General features: G+C 41.3%; 2 protein-coding genes across 3 annotated transcripts; one reads left to right on the top strand and one right to left on the bottom strand.

Moving 5' to 3' along the window:
• Positions 1-3,426: 3,426 nt before the first annotated feature.
• Positions 3,427-7,532, top strand: LOC135488152 (periodic tryptophan protein 1 homolog). The gene is made up of 10 exons (XM_064772625.1): positions 3,427-3,523; positions 3,995-4,121; positions 4,264-4,582; positions 4,828-4,924; positions 5,026-5,255; positions 5,505-5,731; positions 6,061-6,172; positions 6,287-6,499; positions 6,760-6,862; positions 7,157-7,532. The coding sequence occupies exons 2-10, from the start codon at positions 4,000-4,002 to the stop codon at positions 7,378-7,380; spliced, it is 1,647 nt and encodes a 548-aa protein (XP_064628695.1). The 5' UTR covers positions 3,427-3,523; positions 3,995-3,999; the 3' UTR covers positions 7,381-7,532.
• A 1,358-nt stretch (positions 7,533-8,890) lies between these two features.
• LOC135488638 (zinc finger protein 236-like) lies at positions 8,891-14,276 on the bottom strand. 2 transcript variants are annotated; one of them, XM_064773282.1, is made up of 4 exons: positions 14,160-14,276; positions 13,001-13,723; positions 12,350-12,514; positions 8,891-12,198 (listed from the first exon to the last, which is right to left on the bottom strand). In XM_064773282.1, the coding sequence occupies exons 2-4, from the start codon at positions 13,643-13,645 to the stop codon at positions 11,380-11,382; spliced, it is 1,629 nt and encodes a 542-aa protein (XP_064629352.1). In that variant the 5' UTR covers positions 13,646-13,723; positions 14,160-14,276; the 3' UTR covers positions 8,891-11,379. The 2 variants fall into 2 exon arrangements, with proteins under 2 accessions (XP_064629352.1, XP_064629353.1); XM_064773283.1 differs by having other exon boundaries at positions 13,975-14,276.
• Positions 14,277-20,653: the final 6,377 nt, after the last annotated feature.

Raw genomic sequence — 20,653 nt, forward strand, 5'->3', positions numbered from 1 at the left:
ACCTGCCAATCATAATTGGAAGGCCAGAAATACTCAGCTGATCATTGTTTTGTGTTTGACTTGTTGCTGTGGTTTGAAAATGCAGCCTTCACAATCATTTTGTGTCAATCATGCTGCAACCTAATGGATTATGTTGATAACTTGCAACGGTCGGGGGCATCATGTTGTTCAGTTAATTCTCATTCAGCTGAAAACAGTGATTTATTTAGATATATTTTTACACAAAAAGATATATTGGAAATGGGTCAGGAGAGATGGTTATTTTTAGGAACTACGTCATTGTGGCGTATAGTGAGTTTCAGAAAACTTGACCCACAAAGTTGGTGGTTTTGATAAGAGTTTGGGATGGGTACATTATTTTCTTTCCAAACAAAAGATGAGGAAAAAAATAACACTTTATTTGTTTAGTTAGATTTAGAACTGGATAAATATTTGAATGCTATTGAGTGAGACTTTGAATGGGGTTGGCCACCGTGCTGTGGGAAAATAGGAATGAAATAATTGTTTTCCTGAAAAATTGTGTCTTCAATCTGAACGTCTTAATCTTCGTCAGTTTTCCGTTCAATGAAAATTCACACCTCATTTATTTCACGGGTGCTTAGTTTGTCTTAACACAATTTTTCAGGACAAGATTAAAACAATTATTTCATTCCTATTTTCCCACAGCACGGTGGCCCACATCTCCGGATGGACTAACCAGTCTATATAAATTATGTTTCTTCCGCTCAATCCTCCTCCGAAGCATCATCTCTGCCCAAGAAGGAGTCCAGTCTATGCATCCCGAAAAAGAAGTCGTCCAATCTATCCACAACCACGGGCATGTAATAGCCCCTTTCCAAAAAAGGAGTGCCGACAATCTGTCATGATTCTTGACAAACACTGATTGCAGTCTACCACCCGTTCCAAAGAAGACCCGTCTTCAAGTTGATATCTATCTATCTATATATATCTTACTGATGCTGACGAGTCAGTCTATTCATCCTTTCCAATGCCATCGTCTAGCTGTCACATCTTGACACACAAGGCTGCTCAGATTGCGATGTCCAACTAAAGAGTGGGAATAAGACTCGGGGTAAGATCGCAGGGATGCGCGTGACACGAAGAAGACCATTATTTTTAAACAAAGCTATTTATTTTATTGTTGCCATAATTTTTTTATTGAAACAATGGTTTGACAGGACCTCAGCTGGCGCCATCTGAGCTAAAAAAAGTGGAACTACGCGATTACTTAAGATTAAAATTACCCTGTCTTGGGGTGGAAATGTTCCCCTTTTTTAGGGGGGGGGACGGGGGACGAGTTATTCCATGAACCCCAAACATGGTACTGACGACCGGTACATTTGACACAATACGGGGCCGTGTTAATATACTGCCTGTGAGAGAATATCTTGAAAAAGATCGCGTTCCTATTGCAAAATCGACCGAAATTCTGTTAGTTGATATCATTTAAAATCAAGCCCAAAATGTCTACTATAATTGCCATCTTGTCATCCAGCTTGAAGCTTGGTACGACCATAATTAGTCAGTTTAATTATTCGGCAATTTTGTGTAGCTGACTCAGCAATTAATGAGGTAATCCCTGTCTATCAATTAACAAACAAGCATTTACGAAAAAGATCTCAGATTTACCATGCTCACCCATGCCGATCCATCGTCATTGTGCGTATATACATAAGGAGACTTTAAGACTCGATATTCACCGCCGATAAGTCGGCATGGTAGCAGTGCACGAAATGTCAAATTCAAGATATGGAACACAGGAATACGTGAAATGACTGCAAACTAATACTGATGCCAGTAACTCAACTATTATGATAAAACATTCGTCAAAGTTGTCGTCACTGTCATGTGCCTCCACCTGAGCTAAGAAATTGGAACTATACTTTGAATAAAATAAAAAATTATCACCCGTTTTTAGGGCGGGGGACGATTTACAGCTGGAACCCCAAACCAGCTACCGCAGTTCCGTCATTCATCATGTCTAAGCAAGTATGAACCTGGTTTAATCATGCGGCTTATCTTGCTATACATATGCAGTCAAGTTGCTTATATACCACCCAAAATCGGCCCGCATTGCTCCCATGGGTACGTCGTCTGTTCGTTTCTTGTAGTACCGATGGTCCACGGCAGGGGAGCTACAGGAAGGGAATGGACCAGAACCTGGTGGTATGTACACAACAGGGGAGCTAGGGAGGAAGGACTTTCGTTTAGACTGACCAGAACCTGGTATAACTGTCCTAAATGTCTGGTCCAGAGTAGTTTCTTTATGTAATTAAGGGTGACCTTGATCTCCTGCTCTCCTCAGTCAGATGGACAGCTACACAAAACTAGAATCCTGGAGAAAAGACAACCTGGATCATGTCACATCTAGTCGGGACAAGGTACAGATTACATGGCACTTCAATCTTGTAGAGACATGTTACACCCTGTAATGGAACACGACAGACTCTGTCGTGGGATGGCACATCCAGGGAAGACCTGTCAGACCCTAAAGAAATAAATAAGAAAGGTTGTCTTTTCTCCAGGATTCTACTTTTGTTATACCAGGTTCTGGTCAGTTTAAACGAAAGTCCTTCCTCCCTAGCTCCCCTGTTGTGTATCTGAGGGTGGATGCAGGATTTGAATACCCCCCCCCCCTCCCAGCTCAGCTAATTACAGCTATTAGCGGAGGATAAAAATATGACATGCAAATAAGAACGAAAGGTTTGAAATGCGAAATGAATTCATCGTCTGCGGCTATAGTTGGAACTGAGGTGGCAGGTCTTCAGTTTTCACTCCAGTGACTGGGAGTATGAATTACACGACCAGGTTTTGATTTATAGATGGCAGATAAGAACTTGTATTGAAAGGAAAGTCGTGTAATATTTACAAGTATGACTAGTGTTTATGACACTTGTATCTTAATATCTCCTATTAATTGCCGATAAAATATGTCGGCAGTTTAAGATGACATCAGCACTAAGCATGCTATAAGTTTTTATGCCTGCCCACTCCAGGTACCTCCAGTGCTCCTCATGCCTAGTCTATATTTTGGTCGTGAACTGCATTTAACAGGAGAGGTCGTTCCCCGGCGAACTCGGCCCGGCCCTTCTGAAATCAGCAGAAAAACCTTCAATTTTCTCCTGTATCGCCCAAATGAATTATCTTCAAATTTACAGGAAAGATAGACTATATTATACCAACTAAACGAGTGCAACTGATATTTACATATAACATTTAAACCAAAAAAACCAAAATGTATAACCCAGGCCGAGTTGGTTTTTTACCCAGGCCGAGTTGGTCCTGGCCGAGGCCGAGTTGGCGTTAGGCCGAGATGGCCCTGCACCGAACACAGGACCTTCGACGATCCTATCCAACCGAAATGCCGAAGACTATTCTGGGTCTTCACGGTGACAGTGGAATTATTTTCTTCAGTATATATTTCACAACAAAATTGCACGTGTGAAATTTTTTCTGCTTGTTTTCATCAAATTTACCTTTGATTTATCCAACAAATCATCACGAAGTGTCATTCTCAATAAATGTAAGAGGCAACTGAACGTTAACACGAGTTTGGATACCATTTGAGTGTATGATTTAGGAACTACTGGACTGAACAACTGAAGTTGATCTCGTCTTAGTATTAGATGGCTGTGTATAACCTGTCCGATAATAGAAATAGTGTCTCATTTTCTTTCCTTCAAAGGCCAGATGGCAGTCTCGCAATCAATGCAAATGTAGCATTCACACATTTTCAAATTACTCACTTTTATATTCTTGAATAAAAGATAATATCCTTTGTTACACTTTGAAGAGTTTGACGTTTTTTATGTTTTGTTCTCGTCAAATGTCGTCTTCGACTTTTTTCGACTTCTTTTCTTGTGTGATCAACTAAGACGCCTTCAGTTCAATCTTGACCGTCCTACAAAGCCTACCCTATGAGTCATTAGGCTGTATCTCATATAGCATTAGACTAATTAGTAAAGTTCTTATCTTATGTAATTTTATATTACAGACGCCATGAATTATGTTCCATGTGTAGCCTGGGTGAGGAAGGGCATTGCCAAGCCAGTTCCAGACAAAGTTGAGTTGTCGCCTGAAGAGCTGAAGGCATTGATTGAAAGTACCAAGGAAGAACTTGGGTGGGTAGCTAGGTTGCCAAATTTCCCAACCAGTTGGCCATTTGCTTGGTGAAATCCTCTAATTACCTGTATTATGTTAAGCCCTTCATACCTAATTCATAATGCTCCACTGATTTAATCATTTCCTTGTTACCATTTGCAGTGACCTCAGTCTGAATGAAGAGATTGACTCAGACTCCTCCTGTATCTCTGACAGGGAGGAACAAGCAGATGCAGATGCTGCCTCTGCTGAGACCGAGAAACAGGATGGAAAGAAAGGCAGAAAGAGGAAAAAGAAGAAACTGAAGGAGGAGATGAAGATAGAGAAATCTGAGGATGATGAAGATGACGATGTCATGAAGGAGTATAATATGGATGATTATGACAAAGATGATGAGGAGGGGACGTCATTTGATGGTATTGGCGGCCTGACTTACTATTCTAGTAATACTGAGGACCCTTACATTACATTTAAAGAAGAGGTGAGAGGTGCAGTTATGCTGTTCTTTTTCCCAATTCAGTATGACTTTTCTTTTCAAATCCAGCTGGACTTCTGTGATAAGTTTTGAGAGGAAAATCAAGTGTCGGCTTCTAATGAAGGTTTGAATATAGCTGCAAGAACTTCTCAAACTTTGAATCAGGAGGGAAAAGTTTGGTGACAGAACTGTCAGTAAGTCATCCAGTTTAGCTAGAAATATCTGATTCCTCTCTTTCTCATTCATTTCAGGGTGATAGCGATGATGAAGAGTTTAAGATTGGACCTCAAGACAACTTGTTGGTCTGTGGGCGTGTCAAGAAAGATCACAGTAATATGGATGTTTTTAGTAAGTTGCCACCATTAGATGGGTTTAATTTCCTCATCACGAGAATAAATTTGGTATTGTGTAAATTTTATTGATGTATCAATTTTCAATCTCAATTTCAGTTTATAATGAAAATGATGATGATTTCTTCATTCATCATGACCTGCTCCTCCCGGCATTTCCATTGGCCATGGAATGGTTGGACTTTGACCCCGGAGATGAAAACCCTGGCAATATGGTAGCTGTCTCTAGTATGGAACCTACAATAGGAATCTGGGATCTGGATATTGAAGATGCTGTGGAACCTGTTGTTGTATTGGGAGAGAAACCAAAGAAGAAGAAGACTAAGAAGGTAAAGTTGGCTAAAAGGCATTTATACCTCATCAGTTCCCTCCCTCCGCAAATAAAGCTGGCATGGTCTTTCACCTGGCTTACGTTTACATGGCCAACACATCGTGATTCAAAGGATGTGCATTGTCCATCTCAGAGTAACAGTTTACCACTCAGTGATTCTTATTTGCGTGAAAATAATAGAAATCGGCTTTCTTTCCTATTAGATGATTACGTAATGCTGTTCAAAACTAAATTTGACCCCTTTCAGAAAAAGTCCGAATCGGATGGCCACGGCCATACGGATGCGGTTCTAGATTTATCTTGGAACAAAAATGTGCGGAATGTGCTGGCTAGCTGTTCTGCTGATGGGACGGTTGCGTTGTGGGATCTCACGCAGGGAAAAGTGGTGAAGTCCATCGCTCATGATGAGAAGGTGCAGTCGATCGATTGGCATCCCTTTGAGGCACAGACACTAGTTTCAGGGTCATTTGATAAGTAAGAGTTAAGTCTATTTGGTTCTTATTTGATAAACTAAATACATATGTACGTTTAATTTCAGAGTACCTGGTGTTTACACAAGGTGTCAAGTCAGTGGAGTGTTACATTTTGTTCTTGTTGTACAACTGTTAGCTTTGCCCACTCCAAGGAGAGTCTTGGCTCTGTCATACTATCAGTTGTTAGCTTCTACCATAGGCTATGAACTTGACTGGTTACCAGTATTGCTAGCATGATTGGTTGCATTACCTGTGTTTTTGAGGAATTGATTATATTTTAGATTGAAATGCACACCTTATTGAGTGACGAAACATTTATATTTATTTCAGAACTGTGCGACTGTTTGATTGTAGAAGTTCAGATAAGGATTGTAAGAAGTGGACGATAGCTGGTGAAGTGGAGCGTGTTGTTTGGAACTGGTCTTCTCCATTCCATTTACTGGTAAGTGTAGTGTACATGTCATGTAGAAAGACATGTGCCAACTCAGCATTTCCCAAACTCATGTGGAGGTTATACAGGCAACAGATGTTATAGCAGTGTCTGTCATATTTTCAGGCCAGTTCAGACCAAGGCTTTGTCTACCTTCTCGACGTACGTACAGACAAGACTGTGTTCACCCTCAGTGCCCACACAGGAGCTGTGACTGGACTTTGTCTCAGTAGTCAAGTGCCAAATCTCCTGGTCACAGGATCTGCAGACAAGTTGGTGAAAGTCTGGGATATACAAGACAATAAACCAGAGATGGTCATGGAGAAGAATTTCAAATTAGTGAGTACGGTTTTCAAAGTCCATATTTTATATGTACTAGTACAGTACATTGTACATTAAATTTTGTTTTCAAACCAAATATCTGACACCAACTACCAGAGAAGGTATGGTTGGTTGCTAGAATCTGCCATTATGGTTTCAATAAATAGCTGGAAGTGGTTGTATCCCTTCGATCATGTTGATGTAATGAAAAGTTAATTCATAATTTTGCAGGAGTCTGGCCTATCTGTGCACAACCCTTTGATGTTCTTGTATTTCAGGGTGGTATCCAGTGTATTTCTTGTTGTCCTGATGCTCCATATGCATTTGCTGCTGGCTGTGAAAAAGATGTCAAAGTTTGGGATATTAGAGAAAATAAAGCAGGTAAGTTCCTTTCTCACAAAAAGGTCCGGATAAGATTTTGCTGAGCAATATTCATCGGGATTGGGGGCAGTAATGTTAGGCCTTCCATGCCAAGAGGGAGGTCCAAGTCCCATGTAGAAGTCTGGTGTTAGTATTGAACATTCATATCTTGGAACATTCTTAGAACTACATGTACAAACTCTACTACCCAATGGAGAATATAGGGACAGTGTTGCATTGTACCTTTGACTGTTTATAGGGGATGAGTGACCAATGACATGTGTCTGTATCAGGTTGGCTTTGTCTCTATTTCAGTTACAGAGCATTTCAAGAAGAGGGCAGCAGTTGGTGCTAAATGTGATGCAACAAAGACTGAAACAGATTCAGCTTCGGCAGTTGAGGCAATGGACTCTCTTAGTGTAAAGGATGATAACAGTGAAACTAAAGCTGGGAATTCTAAGCCTAACTCGGCATCGAGTTCTTATCAATCAAAGAAGAAGAAAAATAAGAAGAAGAAACTGAAATCAGGAAAATGGTGAAAATAGAGGACTTTAGACCATCTTAAAAATGTGTAGGATTGAGTTTCTCGAACTGGGTAATGGACAGCCATTATATTTTGACAAAGGGAACCCCGATATGGATGAGAAAAAATCCATTGAACTTAATTATGTTATTGATGTCATCAGAAATAAACAGTTGTTTACTACTGATGAAAAGTATGTAAATAAATATTTTATAAACTCAATATTTTCTTGTTCTCTTTCATTTTGATAAAATGATATGAACCTTGCAAGTGAGAAGTGTCAGTTGCTACTGATGAATGATTGGCGCCTTCCCCGTATGTTGGTCACTCCAGCCAATTTATGACCTTTGTGTGCCAGTCCTGAAGTCTTCCTCCAAAAGAGAAAAGTCATTGGAGGGGAGACGAACACTGCCTATAAATTGATGTGGATGAAGACACCTATACGATGTAAAAGGATTGCCTGATGAAAAAAATACCAGCATTTTGGACTAATTCAAGACACAACTGCAGCATCTGTGAATACAGGTGTCGCAGTAAGTTCCATCAATTCTGATTCGGCCATTCTGCGCAAGGCTGTCCAGTTTGGTAGGACCAGGTGCACTTCAGGAATATTTTTCGTATTCAAAGGATTTTGGCATTATGGCTGATGGAAGTCATTGAACTTCGGATTTTACCCTGTTGGCTGTACATGTGTTGCAGATTATGTCTCGCATAAAGACTGGTTGTGACTGTACATATTCAATGATGCTGGGTGTTCATTCATCAGATGTACAGGAGAGCAGATCTTGGATACTACATTCACCATCTCTGTAAAGTAGAGCCAATCATTGTGTCTTGCATAAAGACTGCTTTTGACTACACATTCAGTGACGTTGGATGGAGGTACTATAACCTTGTTCATCTGACATGCAGGGGAGCAGATCTTGGATGCTAAATAAAGTAACAACATGACGTTCTCCTTTAAAATCTGCACCATTTATTTGTAAATTCTTTAAAATTGAGATTCAATAAGACAACAAGAAAATATCTAAGGGTTGATAATAATGCCAGCACCACTCTCTGGTCGAGAGAATGTTTGAAAAGAGGACTACATGCACATGCATACAAACTGGCTATCAAAAACAAGACAAACGGTAAACAGACTCTCAATACATGTACTTAAAACCAACTTATGTACTGTACATGTACATTGTTTGAACTGATTGTTTGAGAAATCATTGTACGTAGCAAGGTCAAATAAACGACATTGTATGTAGGAAAATTTAGCACAATTCAGCAATTTTTTACACAAGGTGTAATTATTAGAAACCAATAATTGTTTCTTGTATTTTTGGTTTAGAACAAACTTGTCAGCCTGAATGATGGTTACATGTTAAAAGGAGTACATGTAACGTGTAAATGCAAGGTGACTAGAAGAATTTGTTTTTTAACAAGATCAAAACACATCAGCAAATCAAAAACACCCATATGCACTGGTTTCTTCAGAGAGGTGAAACAAGAACCCCCCCCCCCCCCCCCCCCCCACATCATTCTTCAGATTGGTGAAATCAAAAACCTTTCCAAACATTTCTAAGAATACAAATTAGCACAGAATTGCACTTGGAGACCACTGAGACTAAATGCACATGACTGACACGCTAACTCAATTTTCAATACTACGTCAGCTCAACTAGATCTAAACCAGCATGCAGTAACAATATGTAACTCACAGTACTATTATGTACAACAGATCATTCATGAAGATGCAAACCATCTAGGTTCGTTTTAATGACTTGACGGGGGACTATAGGCAGGAGCAGAAGGGCTTATCTCCAGGTGACTAATATACACAGCAAGGGCCATGGGTCATGTCAAATTCAGCACTAAATATATTCCTCGTACAAGCGTGAATCATTTCGGCATACTGTGAGATGTGAGAGGCCCCTATTGGCGACTTCGTGTAACTTTATCTTGCCTGCCTAGCTGCTGCCTATATAGTCCCTTTAAGTTTCCATCTTGAAGTTGCAAGGGTAAAATTCACACAATTTTGTGGTGCTCCGAGCAGATCAACTTACCCAGTCTATTTTGAGCAAGGGTAAGGATACATTTAACAACATGCAGCACCCATTAAAATATATATAGACATATGAAACTGAGAACAAGTTTGATTATCGCTGTCAAAGAAATTGCCAGGTTGAACGTTTCAATGCAAACAGCGTCCATTTTTGTCATATATTTTCCCATGACTCTTGTGTACATGTGAGCCTCTCGTTGGTCCCATCAAATTCACGAAATAGCCAAGCTACATGTGTGAGGACATTTTGCAAGGTTGCAAAATGGTGTCATGTATGAATGGGCAACCAAAAACAGTGACACCCGAGTCCATTCAGCTAGTGATCCTCTAGCCAGCCATTTTACTGTATGCCATGATTCTGAAAGGCAAATGGGCATGTTATATTGTTCAACACTTGTGACAAGGAGTACGTATAGTTATCGACTTTCAATTTCACACTTTAAATGGTCAATATCATGGAACACCGCAGCACTTTCATTGAAACCTTCATAATTACCACAACTGGATTACAATATTAAAGCACCAGAAACAGAACTACAATATAAAGATTATCGAACTATACTTTGATCATAAATAACAATGAAACAATACTAAACTTAATCTTAAAATATCCAGAAGAAAAAAACTTAGAAAAAACTACAATATTATATTAATATTGCACAGCACATCCCTTTACAACAGAAAACAGCACCAATGTTTTCACTCTACACAACAGTTGTTAAGACTCGATGGGAATTCACTTCATAGAAAAACATCTAACTTTGTACGGATACATGATTCAACTAATGCACTAAAATATTTACCTACAATTCAACCAATAAAAACCTCACGACACACCTAGTCAGTGCAGTTGTTCCAAAGCAGAACCTTCTTTTAATGTTACAAGTAGATTGCACCGACCAATTATTTTGACTGACTACTACTACATGTAGGCTTAAAATGCCTTACTATATGGTCTTGATATTCATCCTCATCCAGTGGTGGGGAAAGGCTATTGAACTGCTAAATTAGATAAGTAACAGATGCAGTACTGCCAAGAATAGGACAACACACAAATTCAAGTCCAACTGTACGACGAAGCCAATGTATCCAGTCAATTCCAGTTGTCAAAGGTGCAGTGTTGCAGAGAAAACGATAACACACAAAATTGTGTCCAATGGCACGACGACGCAAATGAGCACCTGACTGCAAATTGAAAAATTATTTACCCTTTATGAGAACACAAAAAAGTTTTAAATGTGTCCACCGATCCTAGGCATGCGTACATTTTTGATCAGAACAATATTATAATGTACAGAGGAAAGAACAGAATGACTTTTTAACAAATCGATCCTGATTTACAATGGGGTAGTAGTATTATGCAGCATTCCACACTTGATCATAACCTTTGACTAAGAAAAAAAGAGCGATAGTGACTATGGAACAAATAGTCAAAGGTGTCCGACATGTACAGCTCCTAATTTTGAACATCTTCCCACCTATCGGATCAACCCTTATTCGACGATATCCTAAAACTTATTCGACTTAACCTTTCATGGAATCCTGAACTACTTCGTTTGCTTTCAATTGTGAGGTATTTTTGAGATGTGGGTGTGTTCACCCAATTTTTTTTAGAAATCTAAATGGCTGTTCAGAGATACTGTTACCAAAAGTGCTTTTAGAATTCTGAATGAACGACAACACACAAAGTCACTGTCTTGCAAGTATTTTCCTGAAGGCCAACAGGATTTTGTACTCTTCTGTTAGAACAGAATAAGCATTAGGTAACAGCGGTACCATGTGGGTCCAATAAGCATTAGGTAACAGCGGTACCATGTGGGTCCAATAAGCATTAGGTAACAGCGGTACCATGTGGGTCCAATAAGCATTAGGTAACAGCGGTACCATGTAGGTCCAATAAGCATTATAGGTAACAGCGGTACCATGTAGGTCCAATAACCAGGAAGATATTCAGAATATACTTTACTTGGGATTATCTGCAGAAACTTGCAAATTGCTATGTCTGGTGACGAGATGCTGCTTGAGGATGTCGGAGCGGGAATATGCCACCTCACAGAATTGGCACTTATATGGCTTTTCCCCGCTGTGAATCCGACGATGGCGACGATAATTGGACTTGTCTGTGAAATGCTTACCACACATCTCACATTGAAACAAGTCAAAGTCCACAGTCGCACCCGTATGCTCAGCTGCATGAGAACTCAACTCATTCAGCGACACAAACTCATTTGAACAGACCAGACAAGAAAAAAGCTGAAAAGGCCTTTTGACTTTGCGTCCACCGACAACCGGTTTCATATCTAAGCTGAGAGGCATCAGAACATCGGAACTTTGTACTAAATTATCATAAACCTCTTTAAACATGCTACAATCAGATCCATCATCTTGCTGCTTTGTATTCGGCTTTTTAAATATACTGTTCGATATTTTCAGCTTCAGTTCTGGTTTTGGTTTGATTTTTGGCACAGTGAGAGTAACTGTTGGTGTACAGTTTTTTTGAACTTGTGTGCTCTTCTTTGGCAGTGGTATGAGAATAATGTCCTTAGCACCTTCTTGAGTTGGGGTAGTAGCATCATAAACATTCGTAACCTTCTGTGGATGTTTGCGTTTTCTTGTTCGCCTCCACTGCTTTGCCTTATGAGTACCATTTTCCTCCCATTGAGCAATTTCACATGATTCTTGAGTGATGTCCTGCTCCTCTACAGAGCCTGGTGTACCATCAGCAGATAAACCATTTCCTACTGCACTTGTCTCTTGTTCATTTGGCTTTGTAACAGTATTCTGAAAATGGAGAAGATTTGCACAAATAATAAAAAATAATACATGTTTATTTAAAATGTCCTGTCAGAAGGCTTAAATAGGAAAAAATGGCTTAAATAAATAAATGATGGCAGCCCTCATCATTTATTTAAATTCAAGACACAATACTTACAACATTTGGATTGAAGTTCTCGCTAAATATCAGGTTACACGTCGGTATATTGAGTTGGCATCCTCCATTGACACCCACAACTGGAACTGCTAGATTGAAAGTTGTGTCAACCCCCATTTCTTGGCAACTTGGTTTAGATGTGTTGCATGATTGTCCTAAGACTGGCTGTAAGGGAAATATTACATGTTGTATGAAATGAAATAAATCTGTTACCCGCTTTTAACATATGGGACAAATGATGACGATCCTGACCCAAGAGTATAAAAAGATTTAGAAAGCCCCTTGGTAGTGTTGGTTGTATTGGCCCGTTACAAAATTCAGTTCACTTGTGGTCAAGCATCCTAGCCATTAAGCAATGGCATGGCCTGAAGCACCACTATAGATCCATGCACTTGATTGGGACCAACGTTTACGAAGACGTCGCGTCTCGTCACGTTACAGTAATGTAAAATGCATGGTGACGTGACGACGGCCAACACTACGTCATGTAAACGTTGTACCCAATCAAGTGCATGAAGCTATAGTTTGTAATCCATTTCAAATGACAGTCACACAGATGCAATTCATTTTGCAGTTGCCATCACCACAGTAAATTGGTTCTTTCCCCTCAGCATGCTCAGTTAATACATGGGGGCCGGTCACCAACTGTACCTTTATTGCTGTGCCATGAACAGATTTCAAAGCCTCTTGAAGCTGCTCAAATGTGTCCCGATGGGCTTCTTTCTCCATATTAAGCTCCTCCTTCATCTGGGCTGCCTCAGTCTGTAGATCACCTATCTCCTTTATCATCTGCTTTTCTAGTTTCTTCAATAGTCCATCCTTTATTGCTAATTCTTGTTTCTTTTGATTCAAACTTTCTTCCGAAGATGTTAACTGTTGCTGCAGTTCAATGGCTTTGCTTTCTGAAGCTAACAAAGCACTTTCTATGCTCAACACCTCAGCTTGAGATGCAACCAAGAGGTCTGTCTTCATTTTCAAGTCTCGCTGAATTACACTAAGACTTGAAGTATTGTTTGGTTCCATTTCCATAGCATCTTGAGCAGGAGGACACTTTTCACGGTTTCTCAATTTCATTTCGTTTTCCTGATTTGTGAGCTGGTCCTGTTTTATGACAAGTTCTGCTTGATACTTTGAGAGGAGACCAAACAATTCAGACCAATTTCGTGACAACTGATTTCCTTTCGACATGAGGTCAGCCTGCATTTCAACAAGCTGGATGTCAGTTTGACTCTCATTTTGACTCAACCCTTGCAACCCGTTGACATGACTGATGACCTCTACTTCGGACTCTGTCATCTTTGCGATCCTGACCAGTCCCGTCTTCGACTAGAAACCACACTGACCTGCCAGTAAATCCACTGCTAGTGCTACATCCTGCAATTACAAATTTGCTTCAGAATAGAAGGAGGCCTACATTTTTGCATCATTCAGTCCTTGGATTTCCTGCTTCCTCTTAGCCTCTTGGATTTCTTGCTCCCTCTTCGATCTACCTGAAGCCTTTTTACAATGATTTCACTCAGTGCCCACCACATGTGCATGCAGTGGCCTATATAGGGCAGGCGGTAGGCCTAGCTCAACCAGCGTAGCTGGGACACTGAAACACTCACTGCTCACAGGGGGCTTACCAACGTAATATAACCTCAAGCAGGGTAGGCCTGCTCTTTCGCTTGCAAGACATAGGCCACCATTAAGTTGCCTTAAGTGGCTTGATTGCAGAATCCTTGACAAATGCTTCAGAGGTTTAAACTCAATAAAAACGATTCAAACGCCAAAGATCAGAGGTTTGAAACAACGTAAAACATGTTTTAACCTTGGTATAAGTTATACGAAAGTAAATAACATTATTGCATTTGTAGTTTTCTGCTTGTATTTCATGTCTTTTGAAGGAATTTCTTGAAGAAAATATTTTTGCATCCCAAAGGGGCGATTTGTTACATCCTCGATGAGCACATCGAGCGATGTCGGAGTTCTTCTAGTACTCACAGGTGACGCTACCAGTAGTACATAACGCGGGAAATACGAATGCTATGGGTTAAATTGACAATCAGCTGGCTGTGACCGTCTCATCTCCCACCGTGTTGGCAACACGGTGGTGCAGCCAGAATTGATTCGACCTGGCTGTGACCGTCTCATCTCTCTCACCGTGTTGGCAACACGGTGGAGCTGCAAGGACTGATTCGGCCTGGTTGTGACTGTCTCATATCTCTAACCATGTTGGCAACACAGTGGAGCAGCATGGGCTGATTCGGCCTGGCTGTGACCATCTCATCTCTCTCACCGTGTTGGCAACACGGTGGAGCAGCCAGGACTGATTCTGCCTGGCTGTAACCGTCTCATCTCTCTCACCATGTTGGCAACTCGGTGGAGCACCCAGGACTGACTCGGCCTAGCTGTAACCGTCTCATCTCTCTCACCATGTTGTCCACATAGTGGAGCAGCCAGGACTGATTCGGCCTGGCTGTGACCGTCTCATCTCTCTCACTGTGTTGGCAACACGGTGGAGCTGCAAGGACTGATTCGGCCTGGTTGTGACGGTCTCATCTCTCTCACCATGTTGGCAACACATTGGAGTGGCATGGGGTGATTTGGCCTGGCTGTGGCCATCTCATCTCTCTCACCGTGTTGGCAAAACGGTTGAGCAGCCAGGACTGATTCTGCCTGGCTGTGACCGTATTATCTCTCTCACCATCTTTGGCAACACGGTGGTGCACCGGCTATGATTCGGCCTGGCTGTGACTGTCTCATCTCTCCCACTATCTTTGGCAACACAGTGGTGCACCAGGTCTGATTCGGCCTGGCTGTGACCGTCTCATCTCTCTCACTGTGTTGGCAACACGGTGGTGCAGCCAGAACTGATTCCACCTGGCTGTGACCGTCCCATCTCTGTCACCATGTTGTCAACACGGTGGAGCAGCCAGGACTAATTCGGCCAGGCTGTGACCGTCTCATCTCTCTCATCTTGTTGGTAACACGGTGGAGCAGTATGGGTTGATTCGGCCTGGCTGTGAGTACTCATCTCTCTCACCATGATGGCAACACGGGGGTGCAGCCAGAACTGATTCGGCCTGGCTGTGACCGTCTCATCTCTCTCATTGTGTTGGCAACACGGTGGAGCTGCAAGGACTGATTCGGCCTGGTTGTGACTGTCTCTTCTCTTTCACCATGTTGGGGACACGGTGGAGTAGCATCATCTCTGTCACCATGTTGGCAACACGGTGGAGCTGCAAGGACTGATTCGGCCTGGCTGAAGCTTTTATAATAAGCCTGGCAAGATTGGAACACTCATTTTTAGTTCGTCTTACCCAGGAGATAGGAGTGTTTAATGGACAACCCATTAAGTGACCCGACCGAATCAAGTTTGATATGCTATCAAAGTTGGCAATTGTATTCTGTTTCGAATGATTGCAGGTTTCGAAACTGAGCGCCCCACGAACGACGAACTACAAAGTACGAATGTCTGTCGAGTCATCAAGTCCTCTATCTGCTAGATTTACACGACACTGAACCATATTTTATACTTGGTTGTAGAAGGAATTGGGGAAATGATTTTAAAAAATCGTCGATAAAATGCATTTACATCGTCTTTTGGTTTACGGAACCTGCCTAATGCATTTCCACAGCTCAGCATATGTACATGTACAAGTATGTATGCTAAAGCAAATCCCACATTTTGACAATGCCTGTCATATTGATCATTAACAGAACAAAAGTCTCGCTTGAGCCGATAACTACTAACCGGCCTGGTTCAAGGGGTTGCCCGGATGCTGTTACGTCAAATGTACTGTCTTTGGTCATGATCGGTCGCGGTTGATTTGAACGCCAGTCGGTTGGTGTGTTGAGGTGCGGAGAACATCGCGGGAATACTTTCTCCGATTTCAAACAAAAAATGCCTTCAAATTTTCAGAAACAAATCAAAACGGCTGCAGCAGAAGGTAAGGCACAGTATCTATTCCTGATAAAGGTATGGGTTGGTTTCAAAGTATTGTAGAAATAGACATACAATCAAGGCGGGAATGAACTGCGCAGTTTGAAATTTCAAGCCAGACATGTTGAATTATGTACATCACTGCACTTCATGTACATGTTCAACGGCAATTTTCATTGCCATCCCCAATCAAGTACCATTTGCTCAAGGCGCACGTCCAAGTCATGATGGTGAAGATGGAAGTGATCATGTTAAATCTGCGAGATCCCATTACTGCTCTTCTATCCTGTGATGTGGAAATCTCCACTGAATTCATGAAGGTTTGTCTAATTATATGTAAATTGACGTAAACAGTTGAAAGGTAAATCTTGCGGAAAATTTATTGGAAGGAAATCTTGATCTTGACGTACCTGAGTTTGACCTTTAGCTTGATCTGTCTCATGATTTCGTGATTTTTTGGCGGCCACTATCCCGACTGTGGTGTAGCACCCGACTGTAACTGGCATGAAAAGGGGATACGCTGGTTATGGATGTCAGATCGTGGTTCCCTGACCTTTGCAAACAATTTCACTGGACGTAACCCACGCGGCGACACCAAGGACCGCTGGCTGATCTATTGATATGTTCGTAGCAGGGTGTCAAAGTCGGAGAGTAGAAGAGCCACTCTTCTCTTGTAGGGGGTTCACTTGGAAGTGTTTGCATTTGTTAGCCTATAAACACAAGATTTTAATCCTTCAGTCTTGGGTTTGGCGGAGAGAACTAATCTTACATAAGTCCCAGAACAATATCATATGTCTTTATGGCAATATTTATTACTGGGACCCAGTACAGTGCCGTTCTATCCAATATTCCTGGGGCTGTTGGAGAGACTTCTTGTCTAAACAGTGCCATTTTGCCCCCTCTAAGGCATAAATTGGTAACTAATGAATTGACTGCGAAATGAAAGCAGGTTAAACACAAGGTGTTAATTCTTCAGTCTTGGGTTTGGAGGAGAAAACTAATCTTACATAAGTCCCAGAACAATATCACATGTCTTTATGGCAATATTTATTACTGGGACCCAGTACAGTGCCGTTCTATCCAATATTCTTTGAGGCAGTTGGAAAGACTTCTTGTCTAAACAGTGCCATTCTGCCCCCTCTAAGGCATACATTGGTAACTAATGAATTGACTGCGAAATGAACGCAGTTGAACACAATGTGAATGATTCAGTCTCGGTTTCGCCGAAAAGAAGGCAATATGTTACTATTTGATAATGTATATGATCATGATAATTAGGAGACCTTGTGTGGATGTTTGATACAACATACTTTGATGTGATTGGAGATGGAAGTTTGCCATAGTGCCTTTAAAGTACATGTAATGATAAAGACAGCATTGGTTTTCTACCTGGTGCTATTCTGATGGACCATATTGCCAGGAAAACTTAGGTGGCAGGTCTCTATAGTCTTAATTCACGTTGCGGTTGTCCAAGTGAAAGGTAAGTCTTGCTGAAAATTTATTGGAAGGAAATCTTGATCTTGACGTACCTGGGTTTGACCTTTAGCTTGATCTGTCTCATGATTTCATGATTTTAAATTCAACAACAATTCATTTGGCGGCCACTATCCCGACTGTGGTGTAGCACCCGACTGTAACTGGCATGAAAAGGGGATACGCTGGTTATGGATGTCAGATCGTGGTTCCCTGACCTTTGCAAACAATTTCACTGGACGTAACCCACGCGGCGACACCAAGGACCGCTGGCTGATCTATTGATATGTTCGTAGCAGGGTGTCAAAGTCGGAGAGAAGAAGAGCCACTCTTCTCTTGTAGGGGGTTCACTTGGAAGTGTTTGCATTTGTTAGCCTATAAACACAAGATTTTAATCCTTCAGTCTTGGGTTTGGCGGAGAGAACTAATCTTACATAAGTCCCAGAACAATATCATATGTCTTTATGGCAATATTTATTACTGGGACCCAGTACAGTGCCGTTCTATCCAATATTCTTGGGGCTGTTGGAGAGGCTTCTTGTCTAAACAGTGCCATTCTGCCCCCCCTAAGGCATAAATTGGTAACTAATGAATTGACTGCGAAATGAAAGCAGGTTAAACACAAGGTGTTAATTCTTCAGTCTTGGGTTTGGAGGAGAAAACTAATCTTACATAAGTCCCAGAACAATATCACATGTCTTTATGGCAACATTTATTACTGGGACCCAGTACAGTGCCGTTCTATCCAATATTCTTTGAGGCAGTTGGAAAGACTTCTTGTCTAAACAGTGCCATTCTGCCCCCTCTAAGGCATACATTGGTAACTAATGAATTGACTGCGAAATGAACGCAGTTGAACACAATGTGAATGATTCAGTCTCGGTTTCGCCGAAAAGAAGGCAATATGTTACTATTTGATAATGTATATGATCATGATAATTAGGAGACCTTGTGTGGGTGTTTGATACAACATACTTTGATGTGATTGGAGATGGAAGTTTGCCATAGTGCCTTTAAAGTACATGTTATGATAAAGACAGCATTGGTTTTCTACCTGGTGCTATTCTGATGGACCATATTGCCAGGAAAACTTAGGTGGCAGGTCTCTATAGTCTTAATTCACGTTGCGGTTGTCCAAGTGAAAGGTAAGTCTTGCTGAAAATTTATTGGAAGGAAATCTTGATCTTGACGTACCTGAGTTTGACCTTTAGCTTGATCTGTCTCATGATTTCATGATTTTAAATTCAACAACAATTCATTTGGCGGCCACTATCCCGACTGTGGTGTAGCACCCGACTGTAACTGGCATGAAAAGGGGATACGCTGGTTATGGATGTCAGATCGTGGTTCCCTGACCTTTGCAAACAATTTCACTGGACGTAACCCACGCGGCGACACCAAGGACCGCTGGCTGATCTATTGATATGTTCGTAGCAGGGTGTCAAAGTCGGAGAGAAGAAGAGCCACTCTTCTCTTGTAGGGGGTTCACTTGGAAGTGTTTGCATTTGTTAGCCTATAAACACAAGATTTTAATCCTTCAGTCTTGGGTTTGGCGGAGAGAACTAATCTTACATAAGTCCCAGAACAATATCATATGTCTTTATGGCAATATTTATTACTGGGACCCAGTACAGTGCCGTTCTGTCCAATATTCCTGGGGCTGTTGGAGAGACTTCTTGTCTAAACAGTGCCATTCTGCCCCCTCTAAGGCATAAATTGGTAACTAATGAATTGACTGCGAAATGAAAGCAGGTTAAACACAAGGTGTTAATTCTTCAGTCTTGGGTTTGGAGGAGAAAACTAATCTTACATAAGTCCCAGAACAATATCACATGTCTTTATGGCAATATTTATTACTGGGACCCAGTACAGTGCCGTTCTATCCAATATTCTTTGAGGCAGTTGGAAAGACTTCTTGTCTAAACAGTGCCATTCTGCCCCCTCTAAGGCAGACATTGGTAACTAATGAATTGACTGCGAAATGAACGCAGTTGAACACAATGTGAATGATCCAGTCTCGGTTTCGCCGAAAAGAAGGCAATATGTTACTTTTTGATAATGTATATGATCATGATAATAAGGAGACCTTGTGTGGGTGTTTGATACAACATACTTTGATGTGATTGGAGATGGAAGTTTGCCATAGTGCCTTTAAAGTACATGTAATGATAAAGACAGCATTGGTTTTCTACCTGGTGCTATTCTGATGGACCATATTGCCAGGAAAACTTAGGTGGCAGGTCTCTATAGTCTTAATTCACGTTGCGGTTGTCCAAGTGAAAGGTAAGTCTTGCTGAAAATTTATTGGAAGGAAATCTTGATCTTGACGTACCTGAGTTTGACCTTTAGCTTGATCTGTCTCATGATTTCATGATTTTAAATTCAACAACAATTCATTTGGTGGCCACTATCCCGACTGTGGTGTAGCACCCGACTGTAACTGGCATGAAAAGGGGATACGCTGGTTATGGATGTCAGATCGTGGTTCCCTGACCTTTGCAAACAATTTCACTGGACGTACGTAACCCACGCGGCGACACCAAGGACCGCTGGCTGATCTATTGATATGTTCGTAGCAGGGTGTCAAAGTCGGAGAGAAGAAGAGCCACTCTTCTCTTGTAGGGGGTTCACTTGGAAGTGTTTGCATTTGTTAGCCTATAAACACAAGATTTTAATCCTTCAGTCTTGGGTTTGGCGGAGAGAACTAATCTTACATAAGTCCCAGAACAATATCATATGTCTTTATGGCAATATTTATTACTGGGACCCAGTACAGTGCCGTTCTATCCAATATTCCTGGGGCTGTTGGAGAGAGTCTTGTCTAAACAGTGCCATTCTGCCCCCTCTGAGGCATAAATTGGTAACTAATGAATTGACTGCGAAATGAAAGCAGGTTAAACACAAGG

Source organism: Lineus longissimus, chromosome 5 (genome assembly GCF_910592395.1).
Source record: "Lineus longissimus chromosome 5, tnLinLong1.2, whole genome shotgun sequence".
NCBI lineage: Eukaryota > Metazoa > Nemertea > Pilidiophora > Heteronemertea > Lineidae > Lineus > Lineus longissimus.